The following is a 21,972-nucleotide window of genomic DNA, read 5'->3' on the forward strand; positions in this document are numbered from 1 at the left end:
CCACGAGAACATTGTCAGACGGCCCGTGGTACAGAAAAGATTGGGGATCACTGAAATACAGTGTTGTATCAACGACAGGGAAAGGCATTGAGGGAAGTAATTTGATCGTCTTGAAAAATAAAAATAAACGCATGGCCGCACACATTTAACACCATTTGTTACCTGCAATGCTTACTTTGAGCTAAGGAAAAGTGAAACAAAATGTTATCCCATTTTTTTAAATCACTGAGATTTGACCGATTGGCTTTATCCATGTCAATATCCGTGGTGGCTGGGTTTTGGCACTCTTACCGTCAGTGTATGGGTTCAGTCCCCATTACCACCATTGTAACACAATTTTGGTCGGCAATCAATATCAACTGATCAATGCACAAAAATGATAATACACTGGTATTTATTTCCATTTTTTCTGTACATAAGACGCACCCAACTATAAGCCGCACGTTTAAATTTCCAGTTTTTGAGTGCACCTTATATTCCAGAAAATACGGTAATTTATACTCCTATTGTCAGTGTACGAGCTACCTTAGATTTGGTCCATTGTAGCAACTAAATTATGCTTGTGTCCCTTTTTGGTGCATAGATGTTTGACTGGATCATGCACAACAAGGGGCTCTTCCTCACCAGCTACACAGAAATTGGGGGGAACCACCAGCAGGCCGTCGAACTGCAGACCCAGCACAACCACTTTGCGATGAACTGCATGGTAAGACGCTGCCTGTGTTGTGCAAATGTTCACACACTCACACACAGAGAAGAGATGTAATCGTCGGCTATCATCATTACTGTCATTCATATTAACCGGTAGCACACTCCGCTCACACAAACATGAATTCACCCTGCTCCTCTCAGGCTTCTTCCTAAAGCCTTCCACACTCTTTGGCTACGACTTGCCACTACGGCTGTCCTATTATTCAGCTGTTTGCCACTCACCCTCGCTCTGTCATATCTTATCAGAGCTCTGTCCCCATTATTGACCCACATCGCTTCCCTGCCCCTCCCAAAGCCTTGTGCCGCTCTCTGCTGCCCCTCTCGCTGGAGCCAGCAAAGCTCCTCTCCTAACCCATGGACGATACACTCTATTGACCCTTTAGGCCTGAACTGTTCTGCTCTGCTTGTTCACATCAAAACATCTCTGAGTTTAATGGATTTTCTCTGCGCGAGCACAGAGTGTAAAAATCGATGTGTGACCGTGTTTTTCGGACAATCTCGTTTGTGTTCCTAATACATGGAGCCTCTCTGCGAGTGATATAATTAAACCAAGCTGTAATTTTGTGGTCTTTTAAGTTTACATACCAAAAGGGCCACAACATTGAGAATTAATGATGATGACATTCTATGCATCAAAGTGTATTTCCCATCATGGGCAGCATTGTGAAATCAATGTTAGTACTGGAGTCATAGTTCTCTAAATTTTTTTGCTCACGAGACCAGTTCTTAAGGGTCTCAATTTTGGAATCAAAGGTATTTGTACTTGATCATTTCTCAATCTCAGCTACAGCACGGTCCCCTCAAGGTCTTAAAAACTTGGAAAAGTTCTAAATTTGATTTGTCTACAACTCTTAAATTTAACTCCCAAATGTCCTTATTTGTCCAAGTCTTTTCTTCTTGATAGAGCTAAAAACTGAATAAGTAAACCAACAAAAGTATGGAACGTTGCGTCGTAACTGTGGCTCACACTCGGTCCCGTCCTCTTGACAGCAGCGGCTTGTGAGTCGCCTTGGCACCTGGGTCGGTCTATACCTGTCCCTGACCCCCGCGCAGTCTTGAACAGCTCCCTCAGCCCCACCCTTAGTCATGCCTGGCCATGTCCAGGTCGGGGCCAGTCCTCCTCCTGTGCCAGTGCTGCCAGACCGCACTTTCAAAACAAACCTTCTCTGCTCCTTTCGGTGCAGGGTGGGTCTTTAAAGTCCCCGCTGTTGCGGCCGAGTGGAGTTGGGCACCAAGGTCCATCATGTCTCAGTGCCCGCCTCTCGCATCTGTATGCCAGAAGAAGTGCGAGATTGGTCTTAAATTTCATTGAATGTGGTTTGAAAAGGTCTTAAAACGTCTTAAGTTTGAATAGAAATATCTTGGGAAACCCTGCAGAAAGTACAAATATTTTTATTTGTATTTTTACATTTCACTTCCCAACCTTTTTGGGTAGGGTGTGAAGAGGAATGGTTTTTAATTTAACATCCAAGTCGTGAGAAGGGTAAAGCAGGCACTGGGTTTGATTCGTTTCTCCGAGATTTTTACTCTGAATATTCTGGGCACGAACAATCTGTTATCTCATTCAAAGTGTCTGACAATCACTCTTTACTTGTAGGGTGAGCTAAGACGAAACATTAGAGGTAATGGAAAAATCCCTACTTCACACCACCCTTTTGTTTAGGTTCTGGCAAGAACTGATACATTTCAAAATCTTCTAACTGCTAGCTAAAATCAACACTTGAAACAATGTAGAATTTATACATCATGATGTCAACTTATTTCATTTAGAAGTAAATAACTACACTCATATAAATTAATAACCATGAGGTGTATTGATTATTACGAATTATGTGAAGACCTTATGTATGGTTGAAATAATAGAAATGTTATGAATGAAGAAATCCTAAAATCGTGACTTTACATATAGGGGTTTCTGTGGATCCTTGAAAAGTGTTAAAAGGCTATGAATTCATTATTCTGAAAATAAGGCCTTAATTGGCATAAAAAATGTCTTAAATACAATTTTCGAAAGTCTTGAAAATGTAAACACGCTAATAAGACTTTTGTTTGAAATAAAAAGATTTAGTAACATTTATCAATTGTGTTTTTTCATAATTCACTGATATACATCGCGTGAGTGACAAGATTATAAAAACAGTAGTGTGGTTTTAGTCAGGCCTCTCAAAGCAGACGCATGTCTTAGGTCTTCCCATTATACACATAGAAACCTCGGATCTTTACCTTGTCCATTTGATAAAAAGGTTCTGTCCGAATAACGATTTTCACCATGGCAAAAAGCTGTGCCAGGTAATGTGTACGATGCACAATGTATTGTCTGTAAGACATATTTGTCGTTTTTTTGTTTGTTTGTTTCAATTCTGTTTTTTGTTGTTGTTGACTTAGTCTTCAATTTTATTTCAAAAGGCATTAAAAGTCTTAAAAGGTCTTGAATCTCACTTGCCTTAAGAAATCCTGTACATGCAGTGAAATGTTTCAATATTTGAATTTGAAGATGCGACGCAGTAGTTAGCGCGTGTGCAGCACAGTTCTGAGGTTATGAGATTGAACCTCCTGTGTGGAGTTTGCATGTTCTCTCCGTGCTTGCGTGGGTTTCCTCCGGGCTCACACATTCCAAAAACATGCATGTTAGGTTAATCGACCGGTTCAAATTGTCCCTAGGTGTGAATGAGCGAGTGAGTTGTCTGTCTCTGTGTGCCCTGCTCCTGGCTGGCAACCAGTTCAGGGTGTCCCTGCCCACTGCCCGAGGATGGCTGGGATGGTCTCCAGCACCCCCACGACCCTATTGAGGATAAGCGGTGGAGATTATAGATGGAGTTATTTGATTTGACTTTTTAATAAAAGGGTCAGTCAAAGTTATTTGTTTTGCTTTCTAAAGTAACCTTTCTTTTACAAAGACTCAAAGTGTACTTTAAAAGTAAAAATTGTACTTACGTAAAAACAGTTTGTAGTTGTTTCATCATACAATTGGACTTTTGTACAAAAATTGTTTAGCAAAAAATATACTAATCTGCATATTTGGAAGTCAAATAGTTACTTAGAGCAGAAACAATCCTAGTATGTGTCTGTAGAAATAATGTGTAACCGTAAAAAACAATGTACCTGTGAAAGTGACAACTTCCAGTTAAAGTATCACAAGTGGTCACAAGTGTCCATTTATTCCTTTATTTTATTTTATTTATTCTGTTCAGACATATATGTGTCTTTTTTGCCATGTATTGCACTAGTATAAAGGGTAAAACAGATTTGTGTTTGTAGGGAATTGGACACTATGTGGGTACATTTAAACTAAACAAGTGGCAAGAATTTTCCAGACGTATGTGTTTTTTTTTGGATTTGCAGAGTGGGCACTATGAACATTTTGACAAAACAATTGACAAGAATTTCCTGTTTGTTTGAGTACAAGTTGAAATAAAAAGTCTACTAATTACTACTTTTAGTACTTTTTTCAAATGTACATTTTTATTTTTGCTACCAGTAGTTTTGTTTTCACACACATACATTTTTGTTTTTACATGCATTAAATATGACTTCCACACATAGCATTTTCGATTGTTTTTGCTACAAGAAGTGCAAAGTAGTTTTTAGAGCTGCAAATTGTTACTTGAAGTTAAGCTGCAAAGTTCAGGTACAGCTCAGTAGCAAACAACATGGTGTGAATCCTTCTTTTCAGTCCTGACTGGTGTGAGCAATGTTATACCGAGTACTCTCCAGCAATACACGCCCAAAGCCAATTGTGTCAACCTCTCGGTCAGAATGAACCAATCAAACCTGAGAAAACAGAAGTACAAAAGAGAGATGCTTCTGCAGTATAAACGTGTTCATACAAGAACAAAACACAAAAGCGACCACCCATTCTTCCACAGGAAGCCTCGTTTCCCTTTCCTGTTGCCTCCATGACTAAATGGAAACAGTGGGTGGAAGAACAATGCATGAGCAAGTGTGATTTTGTTTTATTTTCATGCTGCAACTAAAATGAAACAAATAAATAAATTAGATTTTTTTAAAGCTCACACTTGCCTTGCACCAGGAAAACAAAATTAGTTTCTTAGTCATGCATTTGCAATGCCCCAAAAAAGAAACCTTTATAGGCCATATTTCTGTGCTACACATTGTGCACATGGGTAGAGTTTACTATATTTTGGCATTTTCCAACAACAGTGGTTTTTGGATGGGGGTTTAGTTCCACTTGGGTGATTGAAGACACTGAATGGAGTATTGAGATTTGAAAAGTGTTCTAAATGAATAATCTCTTCTACCTACACGACACCTAACAACGAAAACAAATGTTTTACTTTTGCCAGAAATCTGTTTTCAAGTTTGTTTGTTTTTTCATATTTGACTATACTTTGTTGTTTGTTGTTGTTGTCATTTATTTATTCTGAATATGCATCACAAGCAGTGCAAGGCTTCCTAAACATTGTCAAAAAAATTGAGAAACGAAAACATGTAAAAATGGAAACAAGAAATATGAGGAAGCTCGGGGCGGCAGTGGCTCAGGAGGTAGAGCGCTCGTCTTGGGATCGAGAGATCGCAGTTCGAATCCCGGCTCCTCCGTGTTACATGTCGAAGTGTCCTTGGGTAAGACGCTGAACCCCAAATGCCCCCAATAAGCAGGTAAGCGCCTTACATGGCTATTGGGAAATGTGAAGTACACTGAAGCGCTTTGGGAAGTCTTGACTTGAAAAGCGCTATATAAATGTAGATCATTTCATTTCATTTACATCAGATTCAGATTCAGATCTACTTTATTGTCATTCTAGTACACGTGTATACAGAACGAAATGTCGATACATCTGACCCGCACAGTTTCCTCGAATGTACAGATATAAGTAAAAGTTGTATTGTATTATGGCTACGTATAGTATTTTACCATAGTGCCGATAGTGCAAGAGGAGTAGCTAACCAGATGTGCAAAATGGGCATTCAGGTTAACAAGTCAGGTAAACAGTATGCTAAGAACATTATCGGGGACCCCTCTCACCCCCATCATGGACTGTTCACTCTGCTAGCCTCTGGGAAGAGGTACTGCAGTGTGCGGTGCAGGACCACCAGGTTCCGCAGTAGTCTAGTCCCCCTGGCCATTAGACTGTTAAATGGTCAATCTAACATATAGTTAACCTAAATCTTAACGGCTGCTAATCTGACTTTTTGCACTACTGGCAGTTCTTTATAGCTTGCCACTCCTTGCACATTTTCTCTCTGCACTATTGTACTTACAGCGTTATTGTTACAGTGTTAATCAATCAATCATCAACCATGAAACGAAGATATTGTGACATTATCGAGCATTGAAGTTGAATATTTAATAGAAAACAAAAGACATTTTCAGAAAGGAGTGAGAAGAAGCAGAGCTTATTAGCTTTCACCCCCTTTACAAAAACAAAACAAATTTATATATATACAGTGCATCCGGAAAGTATTCACGGCGCTTCACTTTTTCCACATTTTGTTATGTTACAGCCTCATTCCAAATTGTATTAATTTAATTTTTATCTCAAAATTCTACACAAAATACTCCATGATGACAATGTGAAAAAGTTTTTTTTTTTTACTTTTTATGAATTTATTAAAAATAGAAAACTAAGAAATCACATTTACATAAGTATTCACAGCCTTTGCTTAATACTTTGTTGATCCACCTTTGGCAGCAAATACAGCCTCAAGTCTTTTTGAATATGATCCCACAAGTTTAGCACACCTATCTTTAGGCAGTTTTGCCCATTCTTCTTTGCAATAAGTCTCAAGCTCAATCAGGTTGGATGGGAGACGTTTGTGCACAGCCATTTTCAGATCTCTCCAGAGATGTTCGATCGGATTCAAGTCTGGACACTGGCTGGGCCACTCCAGGAGATTCACGGAGTGGTTCTGAAGCCAATCTTTTGAGATCTTGGCTGTGTGCTTTGGGTCGTTGTCCTGCTAAAAATGAACCTTCGCCCCAGCCTGAGGTCAAGAGCGCTCTGGAGCAGGTTTTCATCCAGGATATCTCTATACATTGCTGCATTCATTTTTCCTTCTATCCTGACTAGTCTGCCAGTTCCTGCTGCTGAAAAACATCCCCACAGCATGATGCTGCCACCACCATGCTTCACTGTAGGGATGGTATTGGCCTGGTGATGAGCGGTGCCTGGTTTCCTCCAAACATGGCGCCTGGCATTCACACCAAAGAGTTCAATCTTTGTCTCATCAGACCAGAGAATTTTGTTTCTCATAGTCTGACAGTCATTCAGGTGCTTTTTGGCAAATTCCAGACGGGCATCCATGTTCCTTTTACTAAGGAGTGGCTTTCGTCTGGCCACTCTACCATACAGGCCCGATTGGTGGATTGCTGCAGAGATGGTTGTCCTTCTGGAAGGCTCTCCTCTCTCCACAGAGGAACGCTGGAGCTCTGACAGAGTGACCATCGGGTTCTGGGCCACCTCCCTGATTAAGGCCCTTCTTCCCCGATCACTCAGTTTAGAAGGCCGGCCAGCTCTAGGAAGAGTCCTGGTGGTTCCAAATGTCTTCCATTTACGAATAATGGAGGCCACTGTCCTCATTGGGACCTTCAAAGCAGCAGAAATGTTTCTGTATCATTCCCCAGATTTGTGCCTCAAGACAATCCTGTCTCGCAGGTCTACAGACAGTTCTTTTGACTTCATGCTTGGTGTTTGTGCTCTGACATGTACACTCAACTGTGGGACCTTATATAGACAGGTGTGTGCCTTTCCAAATCATGTCCAATCAACTGAATTTACTGCAGGTGGACTCCAATTAAGCTGTAGAAAGATCTCAAGGATGATCAGTGGAAAAAAGTTGCACCTGAGCTCAATTTTGAGCTTCATGTCAAAGGCTGTGAATACTTATGTAAATGTGATTTCTTAGTTTTCTATTTTTAATAAATTCAAAACAAGTAAAAAAAAAAACTTTTTCACATTGTCATAATGGAGTATTTTGTGTAGAATTTTGAGATAAGAGATTAAATTAATACAATTTGGAATGAGGCTGTAACATAACAAAATGTGGAAAAAGTGAAGCGCTGTGAATACTTTCCGGATGCACTGTATGTATATATATATATATATTCAGATTCAGATTCAGATTCAGATCTACTTTATTGTCATTCTAGTACACGTGTATACAGAACGAAATGTCGATGCATCTGACCCCCACAGTTTCCTTGAATGTACAGATATAAATAATGTTGTATTGTATTTTGGCTACGTATAGTATTTTACCATAGTGCCGATAGTGCAAGAAGAGTAGCTAACCAGATGCGCAAAATGGGCAGTCAGGTTAACAAGTCAGGTACACAGTAACATTAACACTGTAACAATAACGCTGTAATTACAATAGTGCAGAGAGCAATGTGCAAGGAGTGGCAAGCTATAAAAAAAACTGCCAGTAGTGCAAAAGTCAGATTAGCAGCCGTTTAGATTTAAGTTAACTATATGTTAGATTGACCATTTAACAGTCTAATGGCCAGGGGGACTAGACTATTGCGGAGCCTGGTGGTCCTGCACCGCACACTGCAGTACCTCTTCCCAGAGGCTAGCAGAGTGAACAGTCCATGATGGGGGTGAGAGGGGTCCCCGGTAATGTTTTTAGCATGGGATAGGCAGTGCTTCTGGCCAATGTCCTGAATGGAGGGAAGTGTAGTCCCGATTATTTTCTCTGCTGTCCTCGTTACCCTCCTCACACTACCCCAGTCGGTAGCGCTACAGCCTCCACACCACACAGAGATACAGCTGGTCAGGATACTCTCTATGGTGCCCCTGTAGAATGTAATGAGGGAGGGTGGGGGCAGGTGGGCTCTCCTCATCCTCCGCAGGAAGTACAGGCGCTGCTGTGCCCTCTTAACCAGTGATGCAGTGTTTACGGACCAGGTGAGTTTGTTTGTAATGTGCACCCCTAGGAACTTGATACTGCTGACAACCTCCACAGCCTTGTTGTTGATGCAAAGTGGGGCATGGTTGGGCTGGTTTTTCCTAAAGTCGACAATGATCTCTTTAGTTTTGTCGACATTCAGGACCAGGCTGTTGTCCCTGCACCAGCCCACCAACTGCTCCACCTCCTCTCTGTAGGCCAGGTCGTTGTCATCCCTGATGAGGCCCACCACTGTTGTGTCGTCAGCATACTTCACGATGTGGTTTGTGACGGACCTAGGGACGCAGTCGTGTGTCATCAAGGTGAACAGCAAGGGGCTTAGGACGCAGCCTTGGGGGGAGCCCGTGCTGAGGTAGATGACATCTGAACTGTTCTGACCTATCCGCACTGATTGGGGTCTGTCACAGAGGAAGTCCAGCAGCCAGTTCCGCAGGGGGGTGTTGAAACCCAGGAGTCTCATTTTGTCCACCAGATGTTGTGGGATGATGGTGTTGAATGCTGAACTGAAGTCCAGGAACAGCATCCGCACATGGGTGTTCTTCTCCTCTAGATGTGTCAGGCTCAGGTGAAGCGCAGAGGAGATGGCATCCCTGGTGGAGCGGTTTGTCCTGTAGGCAAACTGAAAGGGGTCGAATGAGGAGGGGAGACTGGAGGTGATGTGCTCTTTAACCAGTCTCTCAAAGCACTTCATTATGATAGGAGTCAGTGCAACGGGCCGGTAATCGTTGAGTGATAAGATCTGGGGTTTCTTTGGCACTGGGATGATGTTGGCAAATTTGAAGCATGATGGTACATTGGCTTGGTCTAGCGAGGTGTTGAAAATGTCTGTTAGTACACAAGCCAGCTGATCGGCGCACTCCCTAAGTACCCGCCCCGGAATGTTGTCCGGGCCTGGAGCCTTCCTTGTGTTGACCCTTCTCAGGGTCTTCCTCACGTCAGATGAGTCCAGGTGGAGTGCTCTTTCGCCCTGATTTGGAACCGCTTTCGCTGCAGGGGTGCCGTTTTGTGCCTCGAACCTTCCAAAGAATTTGTTGAGGTCATTCAGAAAGTCCATGCTAGTGTTCTGCACTGGGGCGGTGGTTGGCTTGTAACTGGTGATGGCCTGAATGCCTTTCCACATATCCCTGGTGTTGGTTGTGCTGAGGAAACGTTCCTGGATTTTTTGACTGTGCGTTCGCTTTGCTAGTCTGATAGCCCGGTTCAGGTTAGCCCTCGCTGATAACAGCGCCTCCTTGTCACCAGATCTAAAGGCAAGGTTCCGTACTTTTAGTTGTTTTCGTATTTCAGCAGTCATCCAGGGCTTCTGATTGGCACGGGTGCATATAGTTTTGTTATTGCTGACGTCTTCTGCGCATTTACTGATGTAGGCTGACACAGAAATGGCGTACTCATCTATATTTATTTTGTTGTTGTAAGTGGCAGCCGATTTAAACATGTCCCAATCAGTGCAATCAAAGCAGTCCTGTAGTGCCTCCATTGCCCCCTCAGACCACACCCTCACCTGCTTCACTGTAGGTTTTTCTCTGGTCAGCAGGGGCTTGTATGCTGGAATTAGCATAATAGAAAGGTGATCTGATGAGCCAAGATGGGGGCGGGGGGCTGCTTTATATGCACCTTTGATGTTTGTGTAGGCCAGGTCTAATGTGTTCCTACCTCTTGTAGCAAAGTTTACATGCTGATGGAAATGCGGGAGAACTGTTTTCATATTGGCCTGGTTAAAGTCCCCCGCCGCAATAAAAATGCACTCGGAGTAAGCATGCTGCAGTTCACTCACAGTTCGGTAGAGAACGTCCATTGCCTTCTTCGTATTAGCGCTGGGGGGCACGTACACGGCAGTAATGATGGTCGCGCTAAACTCCCTCGGTAGGTAGAAAGGTCTGCAGATCACCGTCAAAAGCTCAATGTCTCGTGAGCAGTGTTTCGATATTATCTTCGCATTTTTACACCAGTTGTTTTTGGTATAAATGCATAGACCGCCCCCCTTGCTTTTGCCGGTGAGTTCGCCGCTTCTATCAGCGCGGAAAGCAGTTAGCCCCACAATGCTAACAGCGTCATTCGGGATAGATGAGTTTAGCCATGTCTCCGTCAGAATTAAAGCACAACAGTTCGTCAATTCGCGGTTCGATGTAAATTCCACTTGTAAATGGTCCAGTTTGTTGTCCAGGGAGCGGACGTTGGATAGGAAAATGGATGGTAGAGGCGTTTTGAAGGGTTTAGCCTTCATCCGAGCCGTTAGCCCGGCCCGACAACCTCGTTTCCTTCCCCGGTCACAGCGCTTCCGCTTGCCACTTTTACTCGCTGCTTTGTCGGCCGCTTCGTTCTGTTGACGTAGCACTCCGAGGCTAAGTAAACACTCCAGAGTGATCGTCGAAATTTGCGCTGGATTTCTGGATGTTCGCATATCCAGCAAAAAACTGCGATCGTATATTAATCTACAGTTAGAGTTGTCTTTGTTCGCCCTCATAAACTGAGTCGAAGATTGGGGTTTTTGACTAGAATGTGAGAAACTGTCGGGAGCAGATCCAGCCGCCGCCGTAGAGGGCGCCGCCATTTTGAAAAACATATATATCATCTCATCAGCTACACCGCTTACCCTCAGTAGGGTCGCGGGGGGTGCTGGAGCCCATCCCAGCAATCATCGGGCAGTGGGCAGGGGACACCCTGAACTGGTTGCCAGCCAATCGCAGGGCACATGGGGACAGACAACTCACTGGCTCATTCATACCTAGGGACAATTTGGACCAGCCAATCCACCTAAAATGCATGTCTTTGGAATGTGGGAGGAAACCGGAGTGCCCGGAGGAAACCCACGCAAGCACGGGGAGAACATACAAACTCCGCACAGGAAGTCTGGAGCTGGATTTGAACCCACGACAGGTTCCCATGACATGAACTGTGCCGCACAAGCGCTAACCACTGCGCCGCCTTGCTGCCCTATATATATATATATATATATATATATATATATATACATATATATATATATATATATATATATATATATATATAACATTACTTTGTCATTACTTTTCTACCTAAATAGGACCGTTTTATTTTTTTATATATGTTTTATGTTTATTTTTTTCCTTGTGAAATAAATGTTCATTTAAACTATAATTTGCTCATATTCCTAGAAAAGCAAATGTATAAATCCAGTGAAATAAGAAAATTACCCCTTAAAATAAAAATGTACAAAAATATTTCAAATTTAACAAACACTATAATGATAAAAATGCAATTTAACACATAAAGAAAAATAATGGGATTAGATTGTTTTTACCAGTGTTCAATGTCAAAGATCCTCACTGAAGAAATGGTACTACTGTGAACAAATATTTTATTTGGGGTACATGAATAAAAACAATAATTTACCATGGTCATAATTCCATCCATTAATTTATTACTAAAATGATTCAAAGTCATTGTTGCATGAATTAAGAATGCGATTGATATTACGAATAATTTATACAAAACCTTCATTTAATCTTAAATCCATTGCAGCATGCAGGTCATCCTGAAAGGGGATTTACCTAATGTGCAGTCCCTTCTCAAGGTTTCTTCATTTTCCTCATGTTGAGGTTTTTGAGTTTTTCCTTGCCCTTATGTAGGTTTTAGAACAGGAAATGTAATAATAGTCCGTGGTTTGCAATAATCTGTGGTCGGTGCAGCCCTTTGAAACTCTTTGTGATTATAAAAATACAATACAAATACAAATAAACATGACTTGACTTTACATTTGGTCAGGAATGTGCTTTGCTCCAGTCTAAATAAGCAAGAATTAATGTGTCCTAAATATTTTTTTCAAAAACAATAAAAACTTATAAAGTATTGTGAAAAACCAAGGCCAACACTAGGTGCCTTCAATATATTTTTACGCATATTGTTTCGGTAGATTCCTGATTATTATTTTTTACTGTGTCCTTTTGCATTCCCCACTTTGACCCCTGCCCTCATCAGGTTCAAATTAGAAATACAGTCCCCTTCTCCCCTATTTTCCTCGACCCATCAGTTTCAGATTAAGCCTTTACCACCGACTGCTTTCTCATCGTCCAGCTTCTGTTACCTAATCTCATTCATAATGTCTTGCAGATGGCTTAAAGGGCCTTCAGGTGCATTGCTTGCATTTGAGTAATTCAATGCCCCTGTTCTTCTCTATGTTTGTATGCGTGTGTGCCTATGGCTGAAACCAAAACATATGGGCTTTTTATTAAAAATCGCAAGTTTCCCGCTGTATAATACCCTGGAGCCACCATTCACAAGATTTCTCCTCCTGGGATGTTTGATTTGTAAAATGTATAACAGGATTAAAGTTCCCTCGATGCACTGCTGTTCCATTCTGTTCATTCTCAACTGCTGTGTCTTTGAGTGCCGTTAGACTCTTCGAGAGCTCATGTGAGCTTAAGGTCTATGTGCACCTCTGCGTCATAATATCAGGTGGCTCTGCTGGTACCCAGCAGCAAGACTTGCTTTCCCATGAATAATAATAATAATATTGCTTATTTCCAAACATTTGAATATCTATTCCCAAAGCTCATTGATCCTGATTGCATTGATATTTTGAATGGAAAACATGATTCCAAATGCAGAAATGACCCTGAAGTGTTTACCTAGATAGGAAGATTCTGGCGGGTCGCCAGGGTTGAATTACTTGTATTTTTAAAACATATAATACTCTTTTGAAATTATATATATATATATATATATATATATATATATATATATATATATATATATATATATATATATATATATATATATATATATATATATATATATATATATATATATATATATATGCCAAGTGAATGAAATAACTTTTAGATTTTTCATTAGACGATCGGAATTGTCACGGTGCTTATTTGTGCTAAGGATCTCTTTCAGTCAGAAGGAATCTTGGTCAATTAGCACCTGCCCCCATGCTAAAGAACATACTATGCGTTTGTCCCACCGCGCCAGATGAGTAAAATATGACATTATCGAGCATTGCGTTTTCCGAAGTTGAATATTTTTCAACTCTCCGCTACCAGACGAGAAGGATTAGTGTCCTGCATTCCGCTCAGATACCTGCCTAGCACCGTTTCACACTGCCTGCGTTTTCAACAGAGTGTAAAAACACGGCACTGACATTGCAGGCAATTAAAAAAATTGCTCAGAGCAGGAAAATAGCTTTGGCCCCTAACTGTAGTTCATAAGTTGCATGTTACAACAACCTCCTGTAAACCATCAAGAACCGGCATCCTGTTAAATAATAATAATAATAATAATAATTTCCTTTGTATTGTCATTCTTTGTAACAATGTACACAGAACGAAATGTCGATACACCTGACCCGTTGTAGCGAGTCGATGCAGCCGCAGCCAACAGAGGGCGCCGCCATTATACCAATTAGGTATGTCTCGGCCGAGGCGCGAACCAGCGACCTCCCAGTCTCAAAGCGGGCACACTACCATCTAGGCTACTGAGCGCAGCGGTACTTCTATTTACTTCTGTAATTCACCAAATCACCAATATGAGTATTTCATTTATTCAAATTCAACACTGAATATAGTTGATCTGGCTTGTTTTCTCGCCAATACCTTAAAAATAGTACAGCATCGGAACCACACTAGTTATTTTTAGTCTTATTAGATTACGAGCAGAATGTGTTTGCGTTAAACTCCTGTCTCGCTGACTATGCTCTGTGGGTGGGACTTTTTTGCCTTTTGTAACTAGTGTATTTAGGATTTAATAGTTTACAAGGACACACATTCATCATAGATCTAGTTTCTTGAGTTTGGTCTATAAATGCACCGGATTGATCCATTTGAATTAAATATGTACAACATTTTCATTTGCCGCTCGAGACTTCCACCTACCAGGGTCTAACAAATGGGAAAAACTGCCCTGACACTCCTTTGGGACTTTTGTTAATATGTATTTAATGTTCCTCTCCCATTGTGATCAAGACAAGAAAAGCATAGAGCCTAATAGACGCCGGGAGCTGTAATTGAATGGAATAGCAGGCTGTTAACAGTGTGGTAATTAGTGTTCGCTGATCTGTGCCTATCTACATTTAACAGCTTGAAGCACGGCTCTTTAAAAACAACAAAAAGGGTAAATATTTTTTGTTCATCTTACTGACTTGAGGGAACGTCTCCCATGTGAATTACTTTAGAATTTCCACAAAAGTTATGCGTGCAAACATTCAGGGAGGGGTATTGACTTTACCTCCCACTTGCATTGTTCGCACTGTGAGATAATAATTGTTGCCTGCAAAATAAATGCCACGTACGTCGTAGTCTTCATATCCCCTGGGTGCATGACAATGTAGTTTGATTTTCGAGCTTGCTTTTTCAAATGATAGCTGGATCGAAATAAAATATTTAACATTTGCATACAAATGACATTCCTCTCATTTATAGTCAAATGGTTTTGACATAATCATGAGCATGGGTGTAAATGTCAAATTCACAGCTGCACATTGTAAGAGAACCTAGGCATTTAATTTGCAACTGTATCAAATTCAACTCCTTACCTGTGTAAAAACTGCATTTTGATCAACATTTCAGGAAGACTATTAATTAGGAAATAGGTAATACAAATTCTAACTGCTGTATCTCGGGCATATTTTCAGAATATGTTTAAAACTGTTTGGAGCTTATGCAACACTCACCACTGGGTTTAAAAAACATGTGATTGGTTATCAACCCTGAGAAACTGTGATATTAGTTTCTTTCGAAAGGACAATGACCGCCCCAGAGACTTGGTGATAAGTTTATAGTTTAGTAGTCACTCAAAAAAGGAGAGAAGACATCAACACAGGTAAAACTTGCAAGAAGAGAGGATAATACAAAAATGCCTTCATAATACAAAATTCCAACCTGTTCCAAAGGCCCTCTAGTAAGACCTTTGTTTTTTTTAAATATTTTTGATAACAAAAACCAGGGTGTGGAATATCAAAGAACATGCATATCTATTGGATTATTATACAATAAGGTAAAGAGTGCATAATCGTCAAAATAACTGTGAGGAATAGATAGATAGATAGATAGATACTTTATTCATCCCCGAAGGGAAATTCACTTTTCCAGCAGCATCCCTAAGCTGAGAACAATCGAAAATAACTGAGAACAATCGAAAATAACACGGGAGCTGCTGGAGTGGCTGCCATTCGTGACGGCGCCGGAGAAACGATTCAATTTGAATCATGTACAAACAAACAAACAATTGAATCATGTACAAGAAACGATTCAATCTGAATCATGTACAAACAAACAAACAATTGAATCATGTACAAACAAACAAACAATTGAATCATGTACAACAAACAAACAAAATATTTATGTTTCAATAGTGGTAACAATAACAAACAAGCCTCCTATGCTATCTCCTTTAAAGGAATCCAATATTGAAAAGAAAAACAAGTAAAATTCACATATCAGTTGGTAAAAACTAGGGAGGAGCGAGTACCAGTATTTAGTGTCTATATATACTGTAGGTGCCAAAAAGCAGCCTATTTCAAAGGCACTTACACTCAGAAACAATAAATTGCAAATTGATAGATTTACATTATTTTACTTTTAATATCATGTTTTAAAAGTATGATTTCGGTATTTAAACATAATTCTTTCAAAATAACAACCATTTTTTTGCCCGAGGAGGAAATTTTGAAAGTAAGTAGCATTGATACCTGTTTTATTATTGCCTCAAGAGTTTTGTTATGGTATCAATAACAATATGAAAAACGTGTGATATACCTAGTGGACCAATATGGATTTTTCAACTTTATTTGAATGGAACATTCACAGTATAGTAAAAAAAGTAAATATTTGGAATCTTTCAAACAAGTTATGTAGACTGATTGAATACAGATAACCAAAGCTAATGGCCCATTAGCTTTCGTGTATCCCTCAAAAGTAGGACTATGTTCAAAGGGACGTATTATTTAGCGCCCTTAGTGTTAAGAAAATCGTCATTTATTAAATAGAAAAACAATATTGATTTAAATAATAAGCAAACAATATGTAAACTGGGCAGCACGGCGGCGCAGTGGTTAGCGCGTGTGCGGCACAGTTCTAAGGTCTTGGGAACCTCCTGTTCAAATCAAATCCAGATACCGGACTTCCTGTGCGGAGTTTGTATGTTCTCCACGTGCTTGCGTGGGTTTCCTCCGGGCACTCCGGTTTCCTCCCACATTCCAAAGACATGCATTTCAGGTGGATTGGCCGGTCTAAATTGTCCCTAGGTGTGAATGAGCGAGCGAGTTGTCTGTCCCTGTGTGCCCTGCGATTGGCTGGCAACCAGTTCAGGGTGTCCCCTGCCCACTGCCCGATGATTGCTGGGATGGGCTCCAGCACCCCCGCGACCCTACTGAGGATAAGCGGTGCAGCTAATGAGATGAGATAATGAGATGAATATGTGAACTACCATATAACATGCATTTTTTTCTAATTGGTCAATACAATAGTGGTCAAGTATTCAAAACAATAAGGTTTTGTAGAACATGATAGCATAGAAGAAAAACATTGCAGAAGCACAACAGTATTTATCTTAGTCAATTGGACCAGATAAACAAACATGACAGAACTCAGTATGTGCCGATAGCAGCTGCTGTTTGTATTTTACTCACATGGCCTTGATTATACAGAGAGTTTTAATCAAACATCAGTATCCACTCCATATTGCACCATCTGTTCTCCATCAAGAGGTCATTGATTAAGAATTAAAATACAATTATAACGACAACTCCAAGATCAAACAGATCAAATCAAAGTCATCTATCTAAAGCTATGCAATTTGCTCTCCTTGTCCTTGTGTTGCCAGAACGTGTACGTGAACATCAACAGGATTATGTCAGTGGGTAACCGGCTCCTGGAATCGGGCCACTACGCCTCCCAGCAAATCCAGCAGATTTCAGGTCAGTTGGAGCAAGAGTGGAAAGCCTTCGCTTTGGCACTGGATGAACGTAGCACACTGCTGGAGATGTCTGCCAGTTTCCATCAGAAGGCTGATCAGGTATGAGTGGGACGGACATATGAAAACAGTCATAACATGCAATACATTTACAAATGGTCTCATCTCTCTCTCTCCTCAGTACATGGGTAAAGTTGAGCCATGGTGCAAAGCTTGCGGCGAAGGAGATTTGCCGTCGGAACTCCAAGACCTGGAAGACACCATCCACCGCCACCAGGGCCTATATGAGCACATTACCACTGCATACTCTGAGGTCAGCATTCCATTATAAATTCACAAGGTTTTTTCTCTTTGGCTACTGTACTTGAGGTAATTAGAAAAAATAAAATAATTTCACAAAAACTGAACACAGCAACCCAGTACCAAGGAAAGTTCAAGTAAATGTTTTTGTTTGCTAAAATGATGATCTTAAAGCAGCTGGATTGGAATTTTGAACTGTTTTTCTCGTGCCCGCCACCTCTGGCTTGTGTCATCATTGCAGCCTCTCAAAAGCTCCTTCATGATGCGTATGCAAGTTTGTGCATTTCTTAGATGCGCCCGTATAAACAGTTTTTTAGCTTTATTGGAGTTTGGGTTGGCCTTTGGACTGTACTGGAAGAAGGCCTTTTCTTACTTTCAGCATTTTCATGTTCTACTGACTAATAATATAAAAAAGAAAAAAAGACAAGCATAATGTAACTATACACCACTTCCCCCCTTCCGCCATATCTTCTTCTTAATGAGTTCTGGACCAAACAGCTCTGCTAAAAGTAAGATAAAAGCAGATAGATGCAGTGGGGGAAAAGGCATAAGGCATATATTTGTCATAATATGTTTACGTCTAGGATCATGTGACCATTCAAGTTGGTAATTATAAAGACAAACACATATTTACTACTGAGCTGAAAGAAAACTGAAATGTGTCTTTTTGTGTTGTTGTCATTGGTGGTTCCCGCGGTAATGGATCAAACTGCAGTTGCTTGTTATGTTACTTTAAAGATTAAAGGAAACTTCAGCTATCTGACGTTGATGCCGATGATACGTAAAGAGAACTGTAGCATTTTTTTGATAGATAACTTCCACTCCTGGTCAGTTTGGATGAATATGATTGAAATATGTTGAGTAAGTTTCGAATATTTAATACTGTACTGTCAAACCTCCCGTTTTGCTCCTGTAATGTATTATATAAATAATGTTGGCAAAAACATGGAATAATTTATCTTGAAGGGCATCAAAAATGTTTCCAGACGTCTCTGCAGTGTTTTGTATTTAGAGCGCTTGTGTTGTGGAAAAGATGAGCTTTTCCATCTTAAAAAAAAAAAGAATAAGCCACACTGTATTTATAGCTGCAGTCAGGAATTTACGGTAGTTCATTATTTGTCATTGCAACACCCATTACAGCCTGGTCATCCTGGAAGGGGGATGACCACAAGTGCAGTCCATTCTCAAGGTTTCTTCATTTTCCTCATGTTGAGGTTTTTGAGTTTTTCCTTGCCCTCATTTAGGTTTTATATTAGGGGATGGTGTCATAATACTTTGTGGTTTGCAATAATCTGTGGTCTGTGCAGCCCTTTGAGACTCTTTGTGATTAAGGGCTATACAAATAAACATGACTTGACTTGACTTGACTTGAATAGCTAAAAGGGGAAGATAGTCTCAATCCCAAGACAATAGTATTGATCCAAACCAAGTACTTTCTCAGTATCCATAATATTCATATTGCATCAATCGACTCACCCTTGATATTCATATATTTCAAATAATATCTCACCTTTACCAGGTGAGCCAAGACGGGAAGTCTCTCTTGGACAAGCTGCAGCGACCTCTGACGCCAGGCAGCTCTGATTCTTTGATGTCGTCGGCAAACTATTCCAAGGCGGTCCACCACGTCCTAGACATCATCCACGAGGTGCTCCATCATCAGAGGCAGCTGGAGAACATTTGGCAGCATCGCAAAGTTCGACTTCACCAACGTCTGCAGCTCTGCGTTTTCCAGCAGGATGTGCAGCAAGTAAGCAACACTCCCATTATTGAAAATGCGCCAATTTATAATTGATGAGTTTTTTTGACTTTATTACTGGTGAGCATTTCAACCCGGAGTGCACGATATGGAGGACATTAAATAATCAACATGGAGCTTCTCCAAAGACTTGTGTGTTTCCTCCTGGGATTCTTAAAGGAGAGAATCCATCTCCTGAGTGACAGTTTCAGTGGTGAAAATCTTAGATCGAAACTGCCTAGTTGGTGTAGCGTGGCTCTCCTTTTAACACTACGGGCATGAACTCCTCTGCAGCTCGCTACCCCCCTCACCCTCAATCTCTTTTATGCTGCATCTCAATGACTCCGGCTTGAACGTCTTCTATCCTCCTTGCTTTCTTATTGCCAGGTCTCTATAGTGCCTCTCTCTCTCTCTCTGGGTAGCGGTTTCCATGGCAACGCCGTTTGCTGCCTCATCGTGTGCAGAGGCCATTGTAAATGTGTTTTCTCAAACATTGCGTGAAACCTTGAGAGAAGCATCACGATTATCTGCATCCGATTATGTATACGTTTGTAGTTAGTATGTGTTGTTATGTATTATTACACCCCAAAAGTCAGTTCGTCGCAAGCGGAAACTGGTCCTTGCTGAAAAGCATCACCATTTCGGAAAAGATGAACGCTTTAGGAGGGAAATAAACAAGGGAGACACAAATCACAGGAATTGAAATGTGGCGCATGTTCCTTGCCCTACAGTCAGGAGCGTCATCTGCTGGTTGAACGACGAAACTGCATTATGAGTTTACATTTTAAAGCAGGTGTCTCAAACTCAATTTGGGGGCCACCGGTACTACAGTCCTAGTGGGGTTGGCTGAATCCGGTTTTCCACAAACATTTCAAATAAAAACATGTCAAATATCATTCGGTTTTGATAGCAGGGCTCTCAGAACCATCGAGAACATCAGGTGGCCCCAACGAGTCTCCAATAAAGAGCTTAGAGCCCGCATGTGCCAGCCCCGAGCATCTTCCTTGGTCGCACAACGCCGCACCCGCTGGTTTGGCCATCTCCTTCGTCTACCACCAGACCATCCGACACGAGCCATTCTCCAGTTTGACCCAAAGGCAGCAGGCTGGAGACGACCACGAGGGAAACCCCGCACTCGGTGGCTCGACGTCGTTGCGGGCGACCTCCAACAACACGGAGTTGCTGTAGAGGATGCAGAACAGCTGGCACAAGACCGCCAGCATTGGAAAAACCTGGTTCATCTGGTCGGCTCAACGCACAGGGACGGGACCCCCCGACCTTCGCTGGAGCAATAATCATCAATCATCATCAATCAAATATCATTTGTTTTCTATTCCATACCCAAAATAAGATCTAAAAAAAAAAGAATCAATATGAAAATAAAATCTATGTTTAGTATATTAAACCACAATCCATGACGTCGGCATTCAGAGGGACCATGTGTATTTTTCAATGTCTCCTCTTGATAAAATAATGACATTCACTAAAGCGCCAGTGTGCAATAGTTGACCACTAGATGCACTGTTTTCCAATACCAACGAAAACTAGTGCGACAGCAAGCAACAAAACAGCAACAAACATGGCGTCAACTTAAGTAGGGATTCCACAATGTAAAAGAAATACAATTATCTGGACCTATGGTTTTTTTATCATAATTATCATCGGTATGATAATTTATGGATTTTGGCTTATATTTAAATTAATTTTTTTACGGAAAGATTTTTTTTTTGTACCCCTAGGAGGCACTAAATATTACGCACCATCCCCCTAAAAAATAACATTGATTTAAATTATGGGCAAAAGTAGATGAATCATCATATAAATGTCGATTGTTTAAAATACTTGTAGGTTGGGAAATTTCCATTTATTTTACATAACATGGGCCTCACCTAGAGGGAAATAACATCATGGTCTGCCGTTTTGCTGCTACAGGTAGCCCAAAAAAAAAAAAAAAAAAACTAGTAAAAGCCTGGGCAAAAAGAAAAATTATGCTTTTTGTTCACTTTGAGTCTCAATAGTTGGTATTCGTCCTTCTGATTCTTAGCACTCATTCGTAGTTGAACAACAGAATACAGATACAGTACATGTAGTGGTCAGTGTCCCTTTAACTTTGATATTGAGGCAGGGGTCTCAAACTATTATCCTGAGGGCCTCAATTGGCCCCCAGCCCAGAAGTTTGAGACCCCTGGTTTAGAGGGACATTGTGAAGTCTTTAGCGCCCCTAGTGGTAAAAATAATAACTTGTTTCATTCGAAAAAGGTCATATTGGTTTGAATAATAAGCATAAATGCATGAATTATTACATAAACATTTTTTAAATACTTGTGGGTCGAGAAAATTGTATTTATTTCATGTAAGATGAGGCTTACCTAGAGGGAGCTGACACAAATGTGTGCCATCTTGCTGCTACGGGTACACCCAAAAACCAACGACCAGGTGAATGGTTGGGCAAAAAATGAGAAGAA

General features: G+C 40.9%; 1 protein-coding gene across 4 annotated transcripts in view; it reads left to right on the forward strand.

Moving 5' to 3' along the window:
* triob (trio Rho guanine nucleotide exchange factor b) overlaps positions 1 to 21,972 on the forward strand; it is a 162,722-nt gene that overhangs the window by 64,028 nt on the left and 76,722 nt on the right. For all 4 annotated transcript variants that reach the window (XM_088326197.1, XM_088326198.1, XM_088326199.1 and 1 more), the window contains 4 exons: positions 584 to 706; positions 17,380 to 17,571; positions 17,651 to 17,782; positions 19,289 to 19,519. In XM_088326197.1, coding sequence (XP_088182323.1) covers positions 584 to 706; positions 17,380 to 17,571; positions 17,651 to 17,782; positions 19,289 to 19,519 — 678 coding nt within the window. The remainder of the gene's footprint in view (positions 1 to 583; positions 707 to 17,379; positions 17,572 to 17,650; positions 17,783 to 19,288; positions 19,520 to 21,972) is intronic.

The sequence above is a fragment of the Urocampus carinirostris genome, chromosome 2, assembly GCF_059441175.1.
Source record: "Urocampus carinirostris isolate Australia breed hairy pipefish chromosome 2, RoL_Ucar_1.0, whole genome shotgun sequence".
Taxonomy (NCBI): Eukaryota; Metazoa; Chordata; class Actinopteri; order Syngnathiformes; family Syngnathidae; genus Urocampus; species Urocampus carinirostris.